Below are 17,540 nucleotides of genomic sequence, written 5' to 3'. Positions count from 1 at the left end.
GCGTAGTATCACTGCTTCATACCATAGGTAGTATCTCGTCGGGATAGGGAGATACAATGAAGCAACTGTAACCGCGTCTGGCATTGATATCTTTGAATGAGAACCGTATCTGACCATGTTCTGTAGGAGTCACACAGCAGTGTCATTCGACATAGTGCTTTGGGCATAGCTCTACTTGATCTTGATCATTAATAGGCAAACAATACGATAGATCCAGCACCAGCTAGTCAAGTCCAGTTCACCCAGTATCTTATGCCCAATATCCGGATTATGTCTCCTGATAAGCATGGATAGCACGACCGTGGAGCCTCGATGAGGTTGGTCAAGAAACATCCAATTCTTAAAGGCAACCTTATCCTGCCAGTGGGCTTGCTATACGCCCCAGCCCAGGTCCTGGCCCCAGGCGTCATGCGAGGCTGGTGAGAAATAATCAGCATGGAGGGCAGTGTTACTGACCACGTGGATGAAGGGCTATATACCTAGTCATCTGGATTTTGATCATGCAATCGGCCATCATGGAATGGTAGCTATGAGCAGCAGATTCTTTCCAGATTTCCAGGATTAGAGAATCTCCGGGATGTGTCTGGTCTAACTACTGGCCTCATCCCCATACTCACCCTTGGTAGCTGCGAAGTACAGTTACGTATCTGGATTCGCCATGAGGTATCTTACTTACAAGCATGTGTCAGGTACCTAGGCAGTTTTTGGTGATAGGTCTAAGAAAACGAACTATTCCTAGTCCTTTGAACTTGGTTCACGTCTTTTATCTTATAATTTATCATCGATTTGATCGTTTTCGCTTGATATTCTTCCACTTTTGTTTGCATTATATACAGGCTGGATAGAGATATGTCTAAGATGGCAAAATCATACTCGTCAGGCGTCAAAAATTGGTGAGCTGCATGTCTGGTACAGAGTACTGAATCATAGTGTTTTTACTCGGTCGTTGTCAGATCGCTTATCGGAGATTTTCAGGCTGCCGCGATCCGACCTACTCTATTTTACAGGATGTTCAGCTGTTACAACGCAGCCAAACCAGGGCCGACGGGACAAGCTCAGGGTCCTTGCATATCCCTGTACGTTCCTGTGTTACACGGTCTTTCTAGCAGTCTTTGTCAAGATTGGTTAAACGAAAAAAAAAAACTGACGCATTTGCTGTGTCTTGATTGTTCCCTTCGAAGCATTTACCGAGACATGCCGAGTCGCAAGTATTGTAGTTAGATCCGAGTTCTGACGCCAGATCCGGTAGAAGGGAGGACTTTCGACATTGTCACCAGTGCCTCAAATCAATTTACCTCCATGCATATTAGTAGTGGTCGGTCAATTGTTCATGTATCACTTTATCTTCATAGCCTGTTATATAACTGCGTCCCCTATGGTCTTTGTTGACCTCACGGTCCTGTTACCCTTTCATACTTGGCAATCATAGTAAACTTTGTACCTACGCCTAATCTTGAGTACGGAGGAGATGGCATCAAAATAAACCTATCACTGGGCGACAATCGTCATCGCCTGTGTTTGCCAGGAGTCCCCTATTAATCCACTTTGCCCCAGCCCATCTGGTCTGTTAGCCCGCCCCAGAATCTGGCTTACCTCCTAGCCTCCATAGTATCGAGGTACTGGTCAAGTACCAAAGGTTCCGATTACTGAGTGCTGCCCCTTGCCTCGAGTCACTCAACGTGTGCTTCCGCCTGAATTCCTTGCCCTTCCGCATTTGCCTCCCTTCCGTACTGCTCATGCAATTTCTAGGCTTTTAAGAAAAAACAGATTATGTAGAGTCAAGGAGTGCCCGCCATTTGGCCAAGGTAAGCCACAGCAAGTACAGGGTCCTCAAGATTCTGACGTCTGCACCATTAACAGCGATTCAGGACAATTCTTTTGCCCACTTAGAAGGGTCTACGGCTATGCTAGTGCGCTATTCGTCATAAGTAGCAGGTTAGTCACTTTTCTTTTTTCCTACCCAGCCACTTCAAGCCTCTTGACAGGCAAGTTCGAGGTCTCTCCACCAAACTCCGAACTTCCACTGGCTGCATCAGCCGTGAGCGGTGGCCAAAGATACTTCTCGGAGACCTCAAGGCTCGCCTCGCCCACTCACGGCCCTCCCTGACCAACTCTCACTCTCAAATCCTCCCACTCGCCTTCACCGCAGAGCAACCCCCCCAAAAAATCTTGAACTCGACAGATGCCCGCACTAAGCCTATTTGATCACATCAACCAATTTTTTTTCCCACTCTTCTTTCGCCGCTCTCTTCTCAACTCTGTCCCTTTTCTTTTCTTCCTCCCACAACAAACCCTTCATCCCACAAACCTCCTCCATCCCCCCTCCATCCGTGTTATTTTCAAGACTCTTGTCTTTCCTTCGTCTCTCCTTTGAAGATTCTGCGTGTTCTTCGAGGGAATAATTGCATAGCACTGACATTTGTTTGTGCTCAAAAGTAATCTATTTCGGGAAATTATTGGAAGCGTTGGTCTTCCGTTTCTTTCTCTCGTCTTTCCTGTCTTTTCTTCCGACGGGAATTTCACAACACTATCACTCTCTTTCGCATCTGAGAGTGCTATTCGCCAGCTCCGGATCCTTACGCGTCTTTACGACCCAACTATCTTTCTACGTCTATTCCGATCCGAATCACGACTGTCATCATGGCTGATCAAATCAACATGGGAGGTCTCTCCCTCAACGATGGCGCCCAGCAGGGCCCTCCTCAGGGTCAGCGATCCTACATTCCCCCTCATATGCGTCGCCAGGGCGGCGCTCCCCAAGGTGGTCCTCCTGCTATGAACGGAGGTCCTCCTCCCGCTGGACCTGGTCCCAACGGTCTTGGCAACAGTGCATGGGCTAAGTAAGCGTTTCTTTTTTGTATATGGATTTGATCGAACAGTCATTAACAACTCGCAGCCAAAACTATGGTGCCCGTCAATCCAACTGGGGCAACGACGTTCCTACCTATCAGAACAACAACAACAACCGCCGGGGCGGCTGGGGCGGTCGAGGTGGTTACAGCGGCGGTGGCGGCAATGTGGATGGTCACTCTGGAGGCGGTGGTGGTTACACTGCACGCGGCTCTGGTGATGGCCAGTGGCGCGATGGAAAGCACGTTCCTGGCCCGGCTAACCCCCGTGTCGAGCGCGAGCTTTTTGGTACCCCCGATGACCCTTCCAAGCAGCACACCGGTATCAACTTCGAGAAGTACGATGACATTCCCGTTGAGGCTTCTGGTCAAGATGTTCCTGAGCCTGTCCACCAGTTCACCACTCCTCCTCTGGATGAGCATCTTTGCCGCAACATCGAGCTTGCTCACTACAAGGTTCCCACTCCTGTCCAGAAATACTCGATCCCCATCGTTATGGGTGGTCGTGATCTGATGGCCTGTGCTCAGACTGGTTCCGGAAAGACGGGTGGTTTCTTGTTCCCCATCCTCTCCCAGGCCTTCATCAACGGCCCTTCTCCTGTGCCCGCTAATGCCGCTGGCCAGTTCGGCCGTCAGCGCAAGGCCTACCCTACCTCCTTGATTCTGGCCCCTACACGAGAACTTGTCTCCCAGATTTTTGATGAGTCTCGAAAGTTCGCCTACCGATCTTGGGTCCGACCTTGCGTTGTCTACGGTGGTGCCGATATTGGTTCTCAGCTCCGACAGATTGAGCGTGGCTGCGATTTGCTTGTTGCTACTCCTGGTCGATTGGTCGATCTCATAGAGCGAGGCCGTATCTCCCTGCAGAACATCAAGTACCTGGTCCTTGATGAGGCCGATCGTATGCTTGACATGGGTTTCGAGCCCCAGATTCGCCGCATTGTGGAGGGTGAAGACATGCCCCAAGTTCAGGACCGTCAGACTCTCATGTTCTCGGCTACCTTCCCCCGCGATATTCAGATGCTTGCCCGCGATTTCCTCAAGGACTACATCTTCCTTTCTGTCGGTCGTGTTGGTTCTACTTCCGAGAACATCACCCAGAAGGTCGAGTATGTTGAGGATGTCGACAAGCGCTCCGTTCTGCTGGATATTCTCCACTCCAACGCCAATGGTCTGACTCTGATTTTTGTCGAGACCAAGCGTATGGCCGATTCGCTTTCGGATTTTCTTATCAACCAGAACTTCCCAGCTACTTCCATTCACGGTGATCGTACTCAGCGTGAGCGTGAGCGCGCTCTTGAGTTTTTCCGCAACGGTCGATGCCCGATTTTGGTCGCTACCGCTGTCGCTGCTCGAGGTAAGTTTATAATCATGATACAAAAACAGGATAAGAACTAACTCCGTTCTAAAGGATTGGACATTCCGAACGTCTTGCATGTTATCAACTACGATCTTCCTACTGATGTTGATGACTACGTTCACCGAATTGGTAGAACCGGTCGTGCCGGAAACACCGGTATTGCGACCGCTTTCTTCAACCGAGGCAACCGTGGAATTGTCCGGGAGCTTATGGATCTCCTGAAGGAAGCTAACCAAGAGGTTCCTGCTTTCCTCGAGACCATTGCCCGCGAGTCTTCGTTCGGTGGTCGTGGTGGTCGTTCTCGTGGTGGTGGTGGCCGTGGTGGTGCAACACGTGACTTCCGTAAGTTCGGCGGAGGCGGCGGCGGCGGCTTCGGCGGCAACAACGGCGGTGGCGGCGGTTTCAATGCTCCTTCCCAGGGCGCAGGCTATGGTGGAGGCGGTTTCAGTGGCTCCGGCGGCTACGGAGGTGGTGGCTACAGCGGCGGCGGTGGCTATGGAGGTGGTGGTTATGGAAACCCCAGTGGCCCCGGAGCTCAGTCTTCTTGGTGGTAAACATTTCGACACCATCGAGAAATGCGCACCCGACAAGGTGTGGAACGATGCTAGCAGGCGCATTCTGCAGCATCACCCGTTTGCGATTTTCTTTTATGTTTTTTCTCGATGTTATCTGGTTGCATGCACGACTTGCATTTGGACGACACGGCGACACCATGACCTGTGGCAGACGAATGCCATCGCTACTGGCAACTGGCAGTATTGGGTTCGGTCCAGGGACTTCACGAAGCATCTGATAGATTGCGTTTCTTTGATTTCGGCGTACTCGTCGCTTGATACCCTTAGACCGAGATGTGGGGAGCTTTCAGACGTTGGCAGCACGCTGTGATGCAGACGGATCTAGGCTTATGAGCCAACAGATCTGACACAGCATTACGAATATTATGTTTCCGCCGTCTACCTGGGGTTATCCCCTTTACCCCAAGGGCATTTTTCACGCATTCACGATAGAGGGTCATGTTTTCGCCGTGCACACACATAGACAAAAGTGGATTTCTCGGTTCTCTGGTCACGAATTGCTCGCTGGTCCCTGTTGGGAACGGGGACCAGAGGGAGAGCAATCAGCACAGCTGGAGGGAACAAAGGTTAATGGTCAACAGGACGGTTATGTCTGTTTTGATATCTAAGCAGATCGGAGAGCACGAGCGTTGCCGCGCGACGCCCACAGGTTATGGATTTTGGTTTGGGCGGCACGGCATGGAAAGGGAAATAAAAGCTCTTGCTCTTTGCAAGTCAGGAGGACACGACGAAGGCTTTGACTCCCATGGGATATGAATGGGTCATGAGGCTTCTGAAGACGGGACCATGAATGCATGGGCTCAGTTCCCGTAGTAGAACAGATAACCAGACTGGACTGAGGAGTCCTGATTAAAAAAACGCCTTGTTTTATATTGATGCCCCATGATTGTCACTGTGTGTATCAGTAGTGGATGAGTGCGCATACTTCTGATAAGCGGGGTGCGGTGTGTTTCTTACCTTGCTGAATCAATCATGTTGCGCAGAGCAGCTTGACACCAGTGAGCTTAAGACTTCTGACCCTAAACTTAGACCCTAAAATACCTAAGGATCCTAAAGATGTACTAAGTCTATCCTAAAGATGTACTAATAAATCTATCTTACAAACTTCTTATCTTTAGAAAAGAGGTCCGGATTTTTCTTGCGTCCTGTCCTCTGGATAAGGTAGTAAGTAGGTGGGTAGGTAGCCAGCCAGAGGCAGCCAGCCAAGAGAGCCCCGTGAGTGACGTGAAGCTCTCAGCTCAGCCCCCAACTTTCCCCACATCCATTCCATCAATGCCGCCTCATGCTCTTCCCCGCCCAAAACCTGAGACCTCCATTATAATACTACACCCAAGTCCACACTAGGCGAATGATTCTTAAATCTGCATGGCTGATTTGCCCCAGCTTCAACTATAATAGAGTCCCGGAATATCTGTCGCATTGCAACACACGATAAGCGAGGCACACAACCGATCATGGGCGTCTTTGACAGCCTCGACGCAGGCGTCACCAACCTGTTCGGTCAATGGAACGTCTATTCGACTGGTCTGGTGACCCTCCTGCTGGCTGTTGTCTCATATCGAGTTATCTCGACCCGCGATCCCGATGTGCATCCCATGCTCCTGGCTCGCCAAGCCGTCCCGTCTTCAGTCCGAAATGAAGGAGAGAGTCCTATTTATCGATCCCAGGCTGCCCCTCATGGCATGCCGCTCAATACTGGCCTTAATGTGAAGGATTCTGGAGCTTCTAAGTGGTCTCGCGGTCGTGATGGCGACTTGAGAGATGTCTGGAAGAGGGCGGCTGAGGGCGGCGAGAACGGGGCCAAGGGAAGGATTCTGACTGTCCTCGGTTCCCAGAACGTCGTGGATCATAAGCTCGGTATGGTTGGGACCTGTCAGCGAAAAAGGACAATGCTAACAAAACCAAGATGATATCACTCGTCAGATTAATCTTATTGGTCAGCACATTGCCGAGACTGGTGGTATTAGGGTTGCCGTTTACCTCCCGAACTCAGTTGAACTCTTGGTAACGCTTTTCGCCTGCAGCTTTTATCAAAACCTCACAACGGTTCTGATCCCTTTTGATGTGTCCAATGATGAGCTTGTTTCTATGTTACGCCGCTCTGCTGCTGATACCTTGATTACCGCTCCTGGCGCATTCCCTTTCGATGCTGTAATCCAGGCCTACCCATCTCTTCGACAGCTCATTTGGGTCACAGACGAAGGAAGTAGCCACATGGACTGGAATGAGATCCCTGAAGGTACTGGCGGCAACATCAACGTCGCTACTTGGCAGGATATTCTTCGCGACTCCCCCGCCCATGCCGGCACAGAGCTCCCGACTATTGACCCCTCGAAGACTCCCTCCGATGTCGTCACCTTTTGGCAGACTGAGCCTGGCGAGGTTGAGGAAATGGTGCGCTTCAGTCAAGCCAACCTTGTCTCTGCTATTTCTGCTCAACTCGCTGCTATCCCTACCAAGGAGCGCATCAACGCTTCGGATCTTTTTTTACCCGCTGATTCTCTTGCCAACGTCTATACACTCGTTCTTACACTTGGCGCTCTCTATTCGAATGCTTCCATTGCGCTGAACTCGGTCGCCGGCAAGTCACCAGACCTGGTTCTAGCAACTCAGGGAGTTGCTCCCACTGTTTTGGTTGCTAGTCCCGAGACACTTCTCAAGACTCATAAGGAGTCCACTTCTAGGCTGACATCTTCTTTGGCCAACGCCTCTCATGTCATGGCAACTCGTTCTCTGGCCCTGGAGGGAGTTCATGCCACCTCTAACTTGCTTTCTGGTTTCTCTTCTGGCGCAGCCCCGGCCCTTGGCACAACACCTGGCAAACTTCGTCTGGTGTTAGTTGCAGAGCGTGCAGGTTCTGATACCCCTCTCCTCCCGGCCAACGTTTTGTCGGATCTACGTATCTTTACTGGGGCGAGGGTTGTGTACGCTTTAACCGCAGCCAAAGTGGCTGGAGCTATTTGCCAGACCGCTCTTTACGACTATCGACTCCCGGTTGATGCCAAGACACACTTCGGTCCTCCATTGACCAGTGTCGAGCTATATCTCAAGGACGCCGGCGCTCACAAGACTACTGATGAGAAAATCGAAGGCCACGTAAGTTATCCACCAGCACCCAAATCCCTTGACATGCTGACACATTCGTAGATTGTCGTGAGAGGACCTTCCGTGGCTGGAGGAGAAGTCAACGTTGGGATTCCCGGAAAAATTCGACATGACAATACCCTTGCTTATGCCTGAATTTGTAGAGCTGGGTGTGGAATAGAGAGGCGATGTCAGAGGAGATGGAGACAGCAAGATATACAGATTGATCGAACTTGGCCTCTCAGTCCATGGAGAATTCTATCTAGCATTTATGATCTTTTCGTGGTTCGCTCGAAACCGAGAGAATACGATATACAAAAGTATGGCGTTCCCTTATTCTTGTCCAATACCATGCATTAGATATCAACCCAGTTGGATCAGGCTATTTCTTTTATGTCTATATTGCCCTGATCTAATGTGACTACGGCAATCCAGTTTCACAAACAATCCGAAAAAATAAATAAACACACTTATATACTACCAAAAGGCCCTGGAATCTTTGTGCTATGAACAAGGTCACGCGACCAGTTGTAGTTCGAGAATCTGTGCCCATTAACACTACCCTATACCAAAAATGTTGCGCAAGGGTCCTTGTTGTTATGACGTCGGGTCGCACTGACATGGGGCTGAAATGACAGCTGTGCCGCTTGAACGCCTGTAGATCACAATAGTAGTTAATCGAGTGTCAGATCAAAGACTCTGTGCGGGATTCAGACTGAGAATTATTGCTTAAAGGGAGTCTACTAAAAACGCTAGTAAGGTGGATGTCTCGGAAGTACAAGTTCCAGTGGGATCGGCCGAGATGATTGCACCAGCAAACACATGTTATCTAGTGTTTGACTGAACTGAATAGTTTCAAAAGATGAATAACTTAAACCTTGACGGGTATCAAAAGAGCATCAGTCTCACGATGCATTATAGACAATTCAACCAACGAGTTACATAACTTCCTATGATCAGGGTTCTTATATGAACGATCCGGAGGAGCTCGCATGCCAAGCCAACGGGAAAAAAGGCAGAAGCCCATGCATTGAAATGCAGCCCAAAGACCAAAAAACCCCTGTCCCGACTTGCGAGACCCCTGGCCCCTGCATGACGAAATGTATGTGCTCTATTGTTTATTCCCGGCATTGGCTAAATTGTCAGTTCTTTCAGGGTCTTTGAGGAAGCGAGAAGGAAAGTCAACACAACATGGCAAATGCAGCTGCATATTTCGCCTTTTAATGTAGCGATTGGATCAGGTAGACAAATGCATTCCCAGAAAGGGATGTAATACAGTCTTGCCAAGGAAATATTAGCTATTGACCTTGTTGTGACCTGTCCATTGGAGACAATTCAAGAAGATTTGCGGCGTGAATTCAATGGACCCATTATTCATCAGAGCCTAGACTTGGCTAGCGGAAGCAAGAACACGTAGGGCCTCTGTCCTAAACTTAGGGGGCTTTTTATGAAGCTTATTCTAGCATTCTCTTCCCAAGTCTCACGTTTTGTTGCTCTGAGGCTTACTCAGCTTAAATGGGCTTCAGCCGTAACTAATTTCAAGGGTCCATTCAAGCTTTGCTTTTGCTGAACCAAGCCTAGCTAACAAGCCAAGGAGCTCCTCCAACCAACTGTAAGACGATAGATAAAACATGCCGCATCCAATGGGATGCGAAGGAAATTTCACCAAAGATCAACGAAGCGGCCACTGTCGCAAACAAACCTTGTCTCTTCATCCCTTACCGGATAAGAGGTGATCTGCTATCATGTTTGCTGATGCCACAGGCCCTAGATGTACGACATGCCGGCATTGCAGACCTGCATCCGCTTTTGGGTTATGATTGACAAGCTAATATGTAAGAGCTTCCTCAAACTGAAGTTTGTGCTTGACAGAAACAATAGGAGCATATATGTAGCATTCGGTGATGTGATACCAATATGGTCAAGTAAGGACAGAAACTTGACCCTGTATAGACAACTCCACACATTGAATGTGGAAGAATCCAGTTACTTTTATCATCAATAAGCTAGGCAAGGTACCTTATCTGGTATTATATTGGCTCGTTTCTTGATTACTCCTACGTCGGGGCCTTCGGCCATACCAAACATGAACATACCACATCCTCGTGCCCCATTAGGGGAATTTGCCTATTCCATAATTTAGACTACCTATTCCTTCTCGTTCCCCTGTTTCACTACAACCACAGCGCCCTCAGTCTCCCCAGAAGATTGCCTTTTGACAACTGAATCGACGAACATGAGTTGGAGCTGAAGGGGGGAAGCAAGATTGATATATCTAATGGGCATATATTTTCCTACCTTCTCCTTTCCTCAACCCCCGCTGCTCGACCCCTTTCGGCGACGCCGTCACTTTTAGCCCCGCGTGTGCATTGCACTAAGGTACCGAAATCAAATCAACTACTAAGCTAAACCACCAAACGCTCGTTGAAATTCCGTATATTTATTTTACGACTATCATAGCCATCACTGCCCCTTCGCATGTCGTAAACCGCCAACGCTGTCGCGTCAACCCACGCAAAGGAAGCTCCCTAAACGATCGAATAGCCCAATGAGCCAGAATGGCACGGCGGCAGCCAAACCCTCCGCGGGTCAAAATACAGCTGCTCGTGCTGGGATGAAGAAAATATCGAGGCTCTTTGCCTTTACACGACTTGGGCGCGGTCGCCCAGAGAGCGCCAATGGGCACCACCAGACCGAAGATTCCGCTTCTACACGAGAGAGCTCCCCCGATGTTCACCAACTTACATCACGACGTCGCCGCGGCGCAGCGCCGGAGCATAGAAAACCTGCAAGAAATGGCCTTAGTAGACTTATTGCCGATGAAGAGAACCAGCCCTGTGCCATCTGCGCGACAATCGATTTTCCATCACTGCTCAATTGGCGCCCAGGACAGCCGCGGCCTTGGATTCCCCTGGCTCACACCCTCGCCGAGCTATCGGCTTGCCCATATTGCATCTTCTTTCAAGCCCTAGTAGGCGCTGAGCCGGACATAACACGCAAGTTCACGCCTTATCTGCGCATTCGCCAGGCATTTGAGCGCCTCGGAGTTGGAGAGAAACATGAACTTGGAGGTGCGGTCATATTTGAGGTCACTACAAAGAGCAAGGTGCTACCGTGGGGTTATATCGTGCGCATCGTGGATGGGGATGACGATATGGCTGGGTACAGCGAGACTACACCTGTGATCCGGGGCCGTGTGATACCCCCCAAGCTTGACATTGCGTTACCTCGGACCTGGCTGGAATTTTGCCGGTCCAACCATTCTCATACCAAATGCGCTTCATCTGGGCCCCCGATCCGAGGTCTCAAGCTCGTGGACTGCCAGGACAACCAGGTGGTGTTTGTGGACGACCTCAACGTGGAGGCACTCGAGTATGTCACACTGAGCTATGTGCGAGGCAGCCCGACCGATGAAGAATGGGATCATAATGGCTTGCCTGAGGTGCTACCTCCGCTGCTTACCGATGCCATAGCTGTGACCAAGTCTCTTGGTTTTCGATATCTCTGGGTTGACCGTTTTTGCTTTCCCCAATATAACGCGCACGAGCGGCGACGACAATTGGAAAAAATGGGAGATATTTATGCTCGCTCTGCATTAACCATCATTGTCGCAGCTGGCCAAGGCGTGCAAGACGGTATTCCCGGTATCAGTATGGTGCGTGAAGAGCAGCTATCGCTGCAGACCGAGGCTGGATGTTTCACCACATCACTGACGAGACCTGATGTTGAAGTGGCCAACTCTAAGTGGGCATCCCGTGGCTGGACATATCAGGAAGGGCTTCTATCATGTCGTCGTCTGGTCTTTACTCCATCGCAAATCTACTTTCAGTGCCAAACCTTCCACTGTCATGAATCCATATCTTTCCCTTTGCAGACAAAACCTGCCCTCAACCTCGGCCGCGTATTCCCTGATAACGGTGCTGGCGGTTGTACAGGCGATTTTAGGAACATCGTCAGCGGCTACGTCAGTCGTGAATTCTCATTCCCAGAAGACCGCCTGGACGCCTTCAGAGGTATATTGGACAGGTATGCCCAGATGGACAATGCTCTGGAAACCGTTCTTGGGCTCCCTCTCTTCCATGAAAAGGACTTCAAAAACGTGTCTAGTCCCACACGAACTGATCGGCTAGCTGTCGGTCTCGGCTGGATGTACGACCCCCCAGGCAATGCCGACATATCGACACACCCTTTGCAGCTTCAGGGCCCATTCCCTTCATGGAGTTGGCTTGGTTGGAAGCTCCGCCCTGAGTATACTGGACATGGGCCAAATCTGAGCTTTTACCAAGTTGGCGAGGAAACTCCTGTTGTCGACAACATTTCGGCAGTTCCCAACATGACAATTTCTATTGGCTTCAAGGATGATAAGGTTCTCTGTTGGGAAACAGAGGGGAAAGAAATTGCCGCTCGCTCAACACCCATCACCTTTCTCCGCCTCACTACGTATTGCTTCGAAATCCGTCTTATGGTGCCTTCTCCTGCTACGTCCTCCGCTTCTACGTCCTCAAGCGCAGCAGCAATCACACTTACGTCGCCCGACCTCCTCGACGCCTTTCATTCTCCCATCGCAGCTTTACTCCTCCGCGCAGCCCAACCGTCCCCCGAGTCCCCCACCGAACTCCCGCCAGGCGAGCATGAGCTTATTGGCGCTTTTATTTCTGGCCGCGATTGGAAGGTCGACGAGTCCTACGATTCTGCCAGCGTTCTTATTTGTGGCCGGCGCAACTGGAACGCTGAGGACGTTTTGGTTCGTCTTGGTATACTTGAGCTTGGTGCAGGTGGCTTGCTTGGTGTGGACGAGGATACAGCTGTTGTCAAGGGGGCGATGAACAACGAGAGGAGGCTAGACGTGCAGCTGAGGGAGCTCGATATCTATTGATAATCGCCTTCATGTATGCATGCACCTGCGTGCTATAAGTCCCATTTTCATGGCACGCTTAATTTTCATTTATCCTTCTCTGGGTTTTCTGATTGGCCATAAAGGATGATATTAATAGCCATATATGTAATGAGTATCTGGATAGATCCGGAAGTGTATAACAGATGGATAAGTATTGCATGGATGGCCAAATGGTTGGTACGGTGTTCGTCGGATGTCTTACTTAGATACCATCTCATATGTATACGGAATATCATAGTATAGAATATAATGATTAATATCTGCAAAGTCTATTACGAGAGAAAGAGGCACAGGGCGACTGGCTTGAGCTAACAGGTACCTACCTAGGTACTCAGGGGGGGCAAGACAACTTAGGTTGGAGATCCCTGAACGATGGAAAGACTCAGGTAACTTAGCCTAAGCTTAGGGGACTCCTTATTAAGTTTATTTTAGCATCATCTTTGGATGAAGGTCCTCGTCTATTAATATTGCTATTCTGCCAGATGTTGTCTCTAGCGAACACTACAACGTCATGCATGTCCTGCAGGTCATACAAAATACCCATGCTGACCGCCCTTGTCCATTAGGCTCTATTCTTTGGAAGTGACGAGGACGAAGAAATTAAGAAGTCGAGCAGATCGGCCGTTTTGCTGTTCGTTGGCTTCCCCCACAACTCACAGAGTAAGGCATGAGATGAATGGCGTCCTGATGATAAGAACGACACTTGGCAGTGTGATGTTCAAAGATAAATATACTAACGTTAAAAGAAGGGATGGAATACTGGTAGTCTAAGAGCGATATATGCAACTCGTCTCCAAGACCCTCCAAACTTTAATGTAGATATTTGCATCAAGGGCTGCTGTGGACTGTGAATAGCAAAAACTTAGGTAGATAGTCCTCATTTAGGTTTCAGTGCGAAGGAAATGGCAGTGATGTAACTTAGGTATGATCTGTGTTCCAGGACCCCCCACCTTTTACTTAGCGACCTTGACATCCCTACCTGATGATCAGAACCAGAAGCTACCTACTAACCTAGAAATACAGTAACAAGACCAGACTAGAAAGGGCTGTAATTACTTGAAAGTTGGTACATACATCGCTGTTGATCTTGGCACCGTCGACATCATTCTGTGTTTCAGAATCCCCCGTTTATGGAAGGCCAGTCACATGGAACCTGAGGCAAATCTGATCAATTCGTTGTACATGAGATGAGGCACAGCCTCTTCAAGGCCTAACGACTGACACCCCACACTCATCACTATCTGAATCCGAATTCAACGCCTTTTCACCTCTATATAACAACACTGACTCACCAATGTTTGCCAAGCTCAGCCGTTAAGCCGCTGAAAAATCAGATGAGTGAACCGCGAGCAGAGACGCTGTAACGTTTGAGGCTTGTTCAAACCCCTGCCATTTATTCTATCATTCGCTCCACGACATCTCTCATCAATCTGATAGATATCATGGACCCCTCATCACCACCACCACCACCGGCCTACTCAGAAAGGCCTCCAATACCTCCCCGAAAGCCAGTCAACCCCTCAACTTCAGCGGTTCACCAGACAACACCTTCTGCTGCGTCTTCGTCGACATCAACTCCTGGACCATATATGCATGCTCTTTCTGCCGGACCATGGCTTGGCCCAGATCCGCGATCTTCGTCCACACAGTCTCTCCTACCCGACACTTCACGAGATGGCCAGGCTACAAACCCTGCTGATTACTTAGGTCGGCGCAAACTTCTGATCGTCTACATTCATGGTTTCTTAGGAAACGACCAGTCTTTTCAATCGTTTCCCGCCCATGTTCATGCTCTGCTGGCCAACCTCCTCGCCGAGTCTCATGTCATTCACTCTAAGATTTACCCGCGGTACAAGACATATCGCTCAGTAGGCGTCGCACGAGATAACTTCAGCGAGTGGCTTCGTCCCCACGAGTCCCCAAATACTGATGTAGTTCTTGTTGGGCATTCGATGGGAGGTATCCTGGCTGCCGACGTTGTGCTTATGGTTCGTCAACTTAAATCGTTGTATACATGGATATTGCTAAACTCAACGACAGCCCAACCCAAGTCCATATGGTTTATACCCTTTCAAGCACCGAATTATAGGACATGTATCTCTGGATTGCCCATTCATTGGCCTTCATCCTGGTATCGTTGTGTCTGGTATAACTAGCTTATTCAAACCCGCAGCTACACCACCACAAGATAGCAACCAGAGAGGTACCAGTGACACAACTCCCACGAGCCCTGAGGCGTCAATTCCCGGTGATCCCAGTGTCTCCTCACTATATCTCACCAACTCTCAAAGCACTGATCCGGCATCATCCGCAAGTCTTCCGTCAATTGCATCCTCGTCTCAACCGCAATCCGATCCCTTCGCTAACCAACCCTATTTCAACCAACCTTTCTTCAATGACTCGGGCTTGCAAGAACGCCCTTTTGTACAACGAATGCTTCACTTCGCCAACAAGTATCGATCCGAGGGTTTGATACAGGCTGCCGCCAAACACATATTCTCATACCTTGAGTTTGGCAGCTGCCTTGCTGACCCGACAGGACTTGAGTCCCGGTATCGCAAGATACGCGCCCTGGAAGACCTTGATGATCTTCAACCAGAAGCGATGAAACAGAGCTCAGGCAGACCTTTGACGAGAGTTCGCTTTGTAAACTACTACACTCTGTGCACGGGGCGCCCAAAATCACCCAAAGCAAGCCCTGATGTTAGTAGCCCCCAGCTTAGTACAGCTAACACAGCTCACCCCGAAACGAGATATGCTCAATCGAACAGTTCAGCATCTTCGTCTTCCGTGGAGTTGGACTTTTTACCGACCAAGACAAATGCCAACGAACAGATCCAACCGCATACCCGCCAGGAGAGTCCTTTGCCTATCATCACCTTGGAGCATCGTGATACCCTCGGGAATTTTCGAGATCACCAAACTATACTAGATTCATATGTAAAAGCTCGGGCGTCGGATACCACAATAAAAGACAATCAAGTCGATGATTACGAGGCTTTAGCTTCTGATGTTAACCGGTTGTCAATGCAGAGCATTGATCCCACGCCAATTGACGAGGAATCTCCTGCTCATCCTCTGCCCGAAACTGCCACCCTTAGCTTCCAGGACGAAACGCCTGCTGAGTCCGATGTATCGAACAATTTGTTACCAGGAAAAGAAGAGGCAGATCTGCCTCCTCTCCCTGACCCCCCAACAACCCCAGATATGCCCGACCCCAGTTTGTACAAGGAAAAAGATGAGCGCAAGCAAGTTGAACGCGAGGCCAAGCGCATTAGACGTGCCCATGAGAATGCTCTGAAAGACCATGCTAAGGCAGTACGAGAGCGTGAGAAACTCATCGAAAAGCGCCAGAAGCGTTCACAAAAAGAGGCAGAAAAGGCCCTGAAAGAGGCTGCTCGGCGGGAAAAGGAAGCTCTCAAGGAATCGCAGAGGAAAGAGAAGGAATCGCACAAAGAAGAGCAACGCCTTGTCAAGGAAGCTTCCGAGCACGAAAATGAGGCCCACAAGGTGCAAGAGCATGAATATACCCAGGGAAACAATAACCTTGAGAGCCAATACAAACTTGAGGCTGAAGCCGAAGCCGAAGCCATCACGAAGGCTGGTAGCCTTAAGCCATCAAAACCTCGGAAACTCCGAAAATTCTGTAATCTGCCTACCAAGGGTGGCAGAATAGATGATCCAACCTGGGTCGACATCTACATGGCAGACGTGGACGAAGTTGGTGCACACTGTGGTCTTTTCTTCGCGGGACAACATTACGAGAAGCTTGTTGGTGATGTTGGCAACCGAATTATGGGGTGGGTGCAAGATGACATGACCAGGAGGACGATTCAGGACATGGAAAAGGGATCATTTAAGTGAAAGAGGGTTGAATACATGCTGTAAGTTAGATCGGGACAACACAGATACCCATATGTGCGAGTAGCATAAAGCGATACCCAAGCATTGGGGAGGAGCCAGAACCAAGATCAAGAACTTTCGGGTAACCAAACATATTTAAGCAAAAGCTTCCGAAAAATAAATATCCAGTGAAGTAGCCTAAGTAGGTAGTTTCTTACTTCTAATTATTTTTATTGATTAATATTACAACTAAAGTCTCCTCCCTAACTACGGAGTAGAGGATTAATAATTACATTGTAATATGGCGACTTGAAAGACAGATGAAGAAAATGTCAGACCTTAATAGGTTCTTAAAATAAACTCAGCAAAAGGTATCCTAAACTTAGGTATCTTAAACTTATCCTAAGCTTACCTACCATTGGATACAAAGTTACCTATAAGCGTCTTTACCATTTTGGATCGAGGCCCTAAGTTTTCCTTTCCTCTCCTAGACACGCATGATGGAAGTAAAGCAGATCCACTGTTGCAGGCGGGCCTAGGCTCAGGTCATCACGGACCAGGGACCCATATCTATACGGACCAGGCCTTTAGTTTACGTGGTGGAAGGCTCCGGGTATTTTTGGAATATTCTTAGGTCTCAGGAATTGGAATGTCACTGGGGGTAGAAGTGTTTCTACTGATTGTACCAAAAGAGAAGAAGAATGAGGGAGGTAACCGCTGGGAGAAAAACAAGTAAAAAAAAATGCACAAATCACTGAGGTTTAATACAATATCGAGAATAATAAATATTTTTATGGCTAGGGCCCGAAACTGGCTGGATGTCGATCTTCCCAATGATTTACATCAGATTGGTTGATCAACTTGCAGCTCGGAACAATATTGATCATTACCTGAGTTAGGTAAAGTCTCCTACGGATACAAATACTAATTTT

General features: G+C 49.1%; 4 protein-coding genes across 5 annotated transcripts; all 4 read left to right on the top strand.

The window, feature by feature from the left end:
• Positions 1–2,127: 2,127 nt before the first annotated feature.
• FVEG_05182 (ATP-dependent RNA helicase DED1) lies at positions 2,128–5,705 on the top strand. Its single transcript, XM_018893282.1, has 3 exons — positions 2,128–2,840; positions 2,897–4,206; positions 4,261–5,705. The coding sequence occupies exons 1-3, from the start codon at positions 2,641–2,643 to the stop codon at positions 4,761–4,763; spliced, it is 2,013 nt and encodes a 670-aa protein (XP_018750115.1). The 5' UTR covers positions 2,128–2,640; the 3' UTR covers positions 4,764–5,705.
• Positions 5,706–6,054: 349 nt separating this feature from the next.
• Positions 6,055–8,359, top strand: FVEG_05181 (hypothetical protein). The gene is made up of 3 exons (XM_018893281.1): positions 6,055–6,641; positions 6,691–7,880; positions 7,932–8,359. Exons 1-3 carry the CDS (start codon positions 6,239–6,241, stop codon positions 8,022–8,024), a joined length of 1,686 nt encoding a protein of 561 aa, XP_018750114.1. The 5' UTR covers positions 6,055–6,238; the 3' UTR covers positions 8,025–8,359.
• A 1,582-nt stretch (positions 8,360–9,941) lies between these two features.
• Positions 9,942–13,046, top strand: FVEG_05180 (hypothetical protein). The gene has a single exon (XM_018893280.1). It carries the CDS (start codon positions 10,417–10,419, stop codon positions 12,742–12,744), a length of 2,328 nt encoding a protein of 775 aa, XP_018750113.1. The 5' UTR covers positions 9,942–10,416; the 3' UTR covers positions 12,745–13,046.
• A 755-nt stretch (positions 13,047–13,801) lies between these two features.
• On the top strand, positions 13,802–16,856 carry FVEG_05179 (hypothetical protein). 2 transcript variants are annotated; one of them, XM_018893279.1, is made up of 3 exons: positions 13,802–14,137; positions 14,203–14,753; positions 14,806–16,824. In XM_018893279.1, exons 2-3 carry the CDS (start codon positions 14,208–14,210, stop codon positions 16,627–16,629), a joined length of 2,370 nt encoding a protein of 789 aa, XP_018750112.1. In that variant the 5' UTR covers positions 13,802–14,137; positions 14,203–14,207; the 3' UTR covers positions 16,630–16,824. The 2 variants fall into 2 exon arrangements, with proteins under 2 accessions (XP_018750112.1, XP_018750111.1); XM_018893278.1 differs by having other exon boundaries at positions 13,802–14,753; positions 14,806–16,856.
• The last annotated feature ends 684 nt before the right edge of the window (positions 16,857–17,540 follow it).

This window comes from Fusarium verticillioides, chromosome 3 (assembly GCF_000149555.1).
Source record: "Fusarium verticillioides 7600 chromosome 3, whole genome shotgun sequence".
In the NCBI taxonomy this organism is placed as follows: domain Eukaryota; kingdom Fungi; phylum Ascomycota; class Sordariomycetes; order Hypocreales; family Nectriaceae; genus Fusarium; species Fusarium verticillioides.
This window is presented reverse-complemented; position numbering and strand designations above follow the sequence as displayed.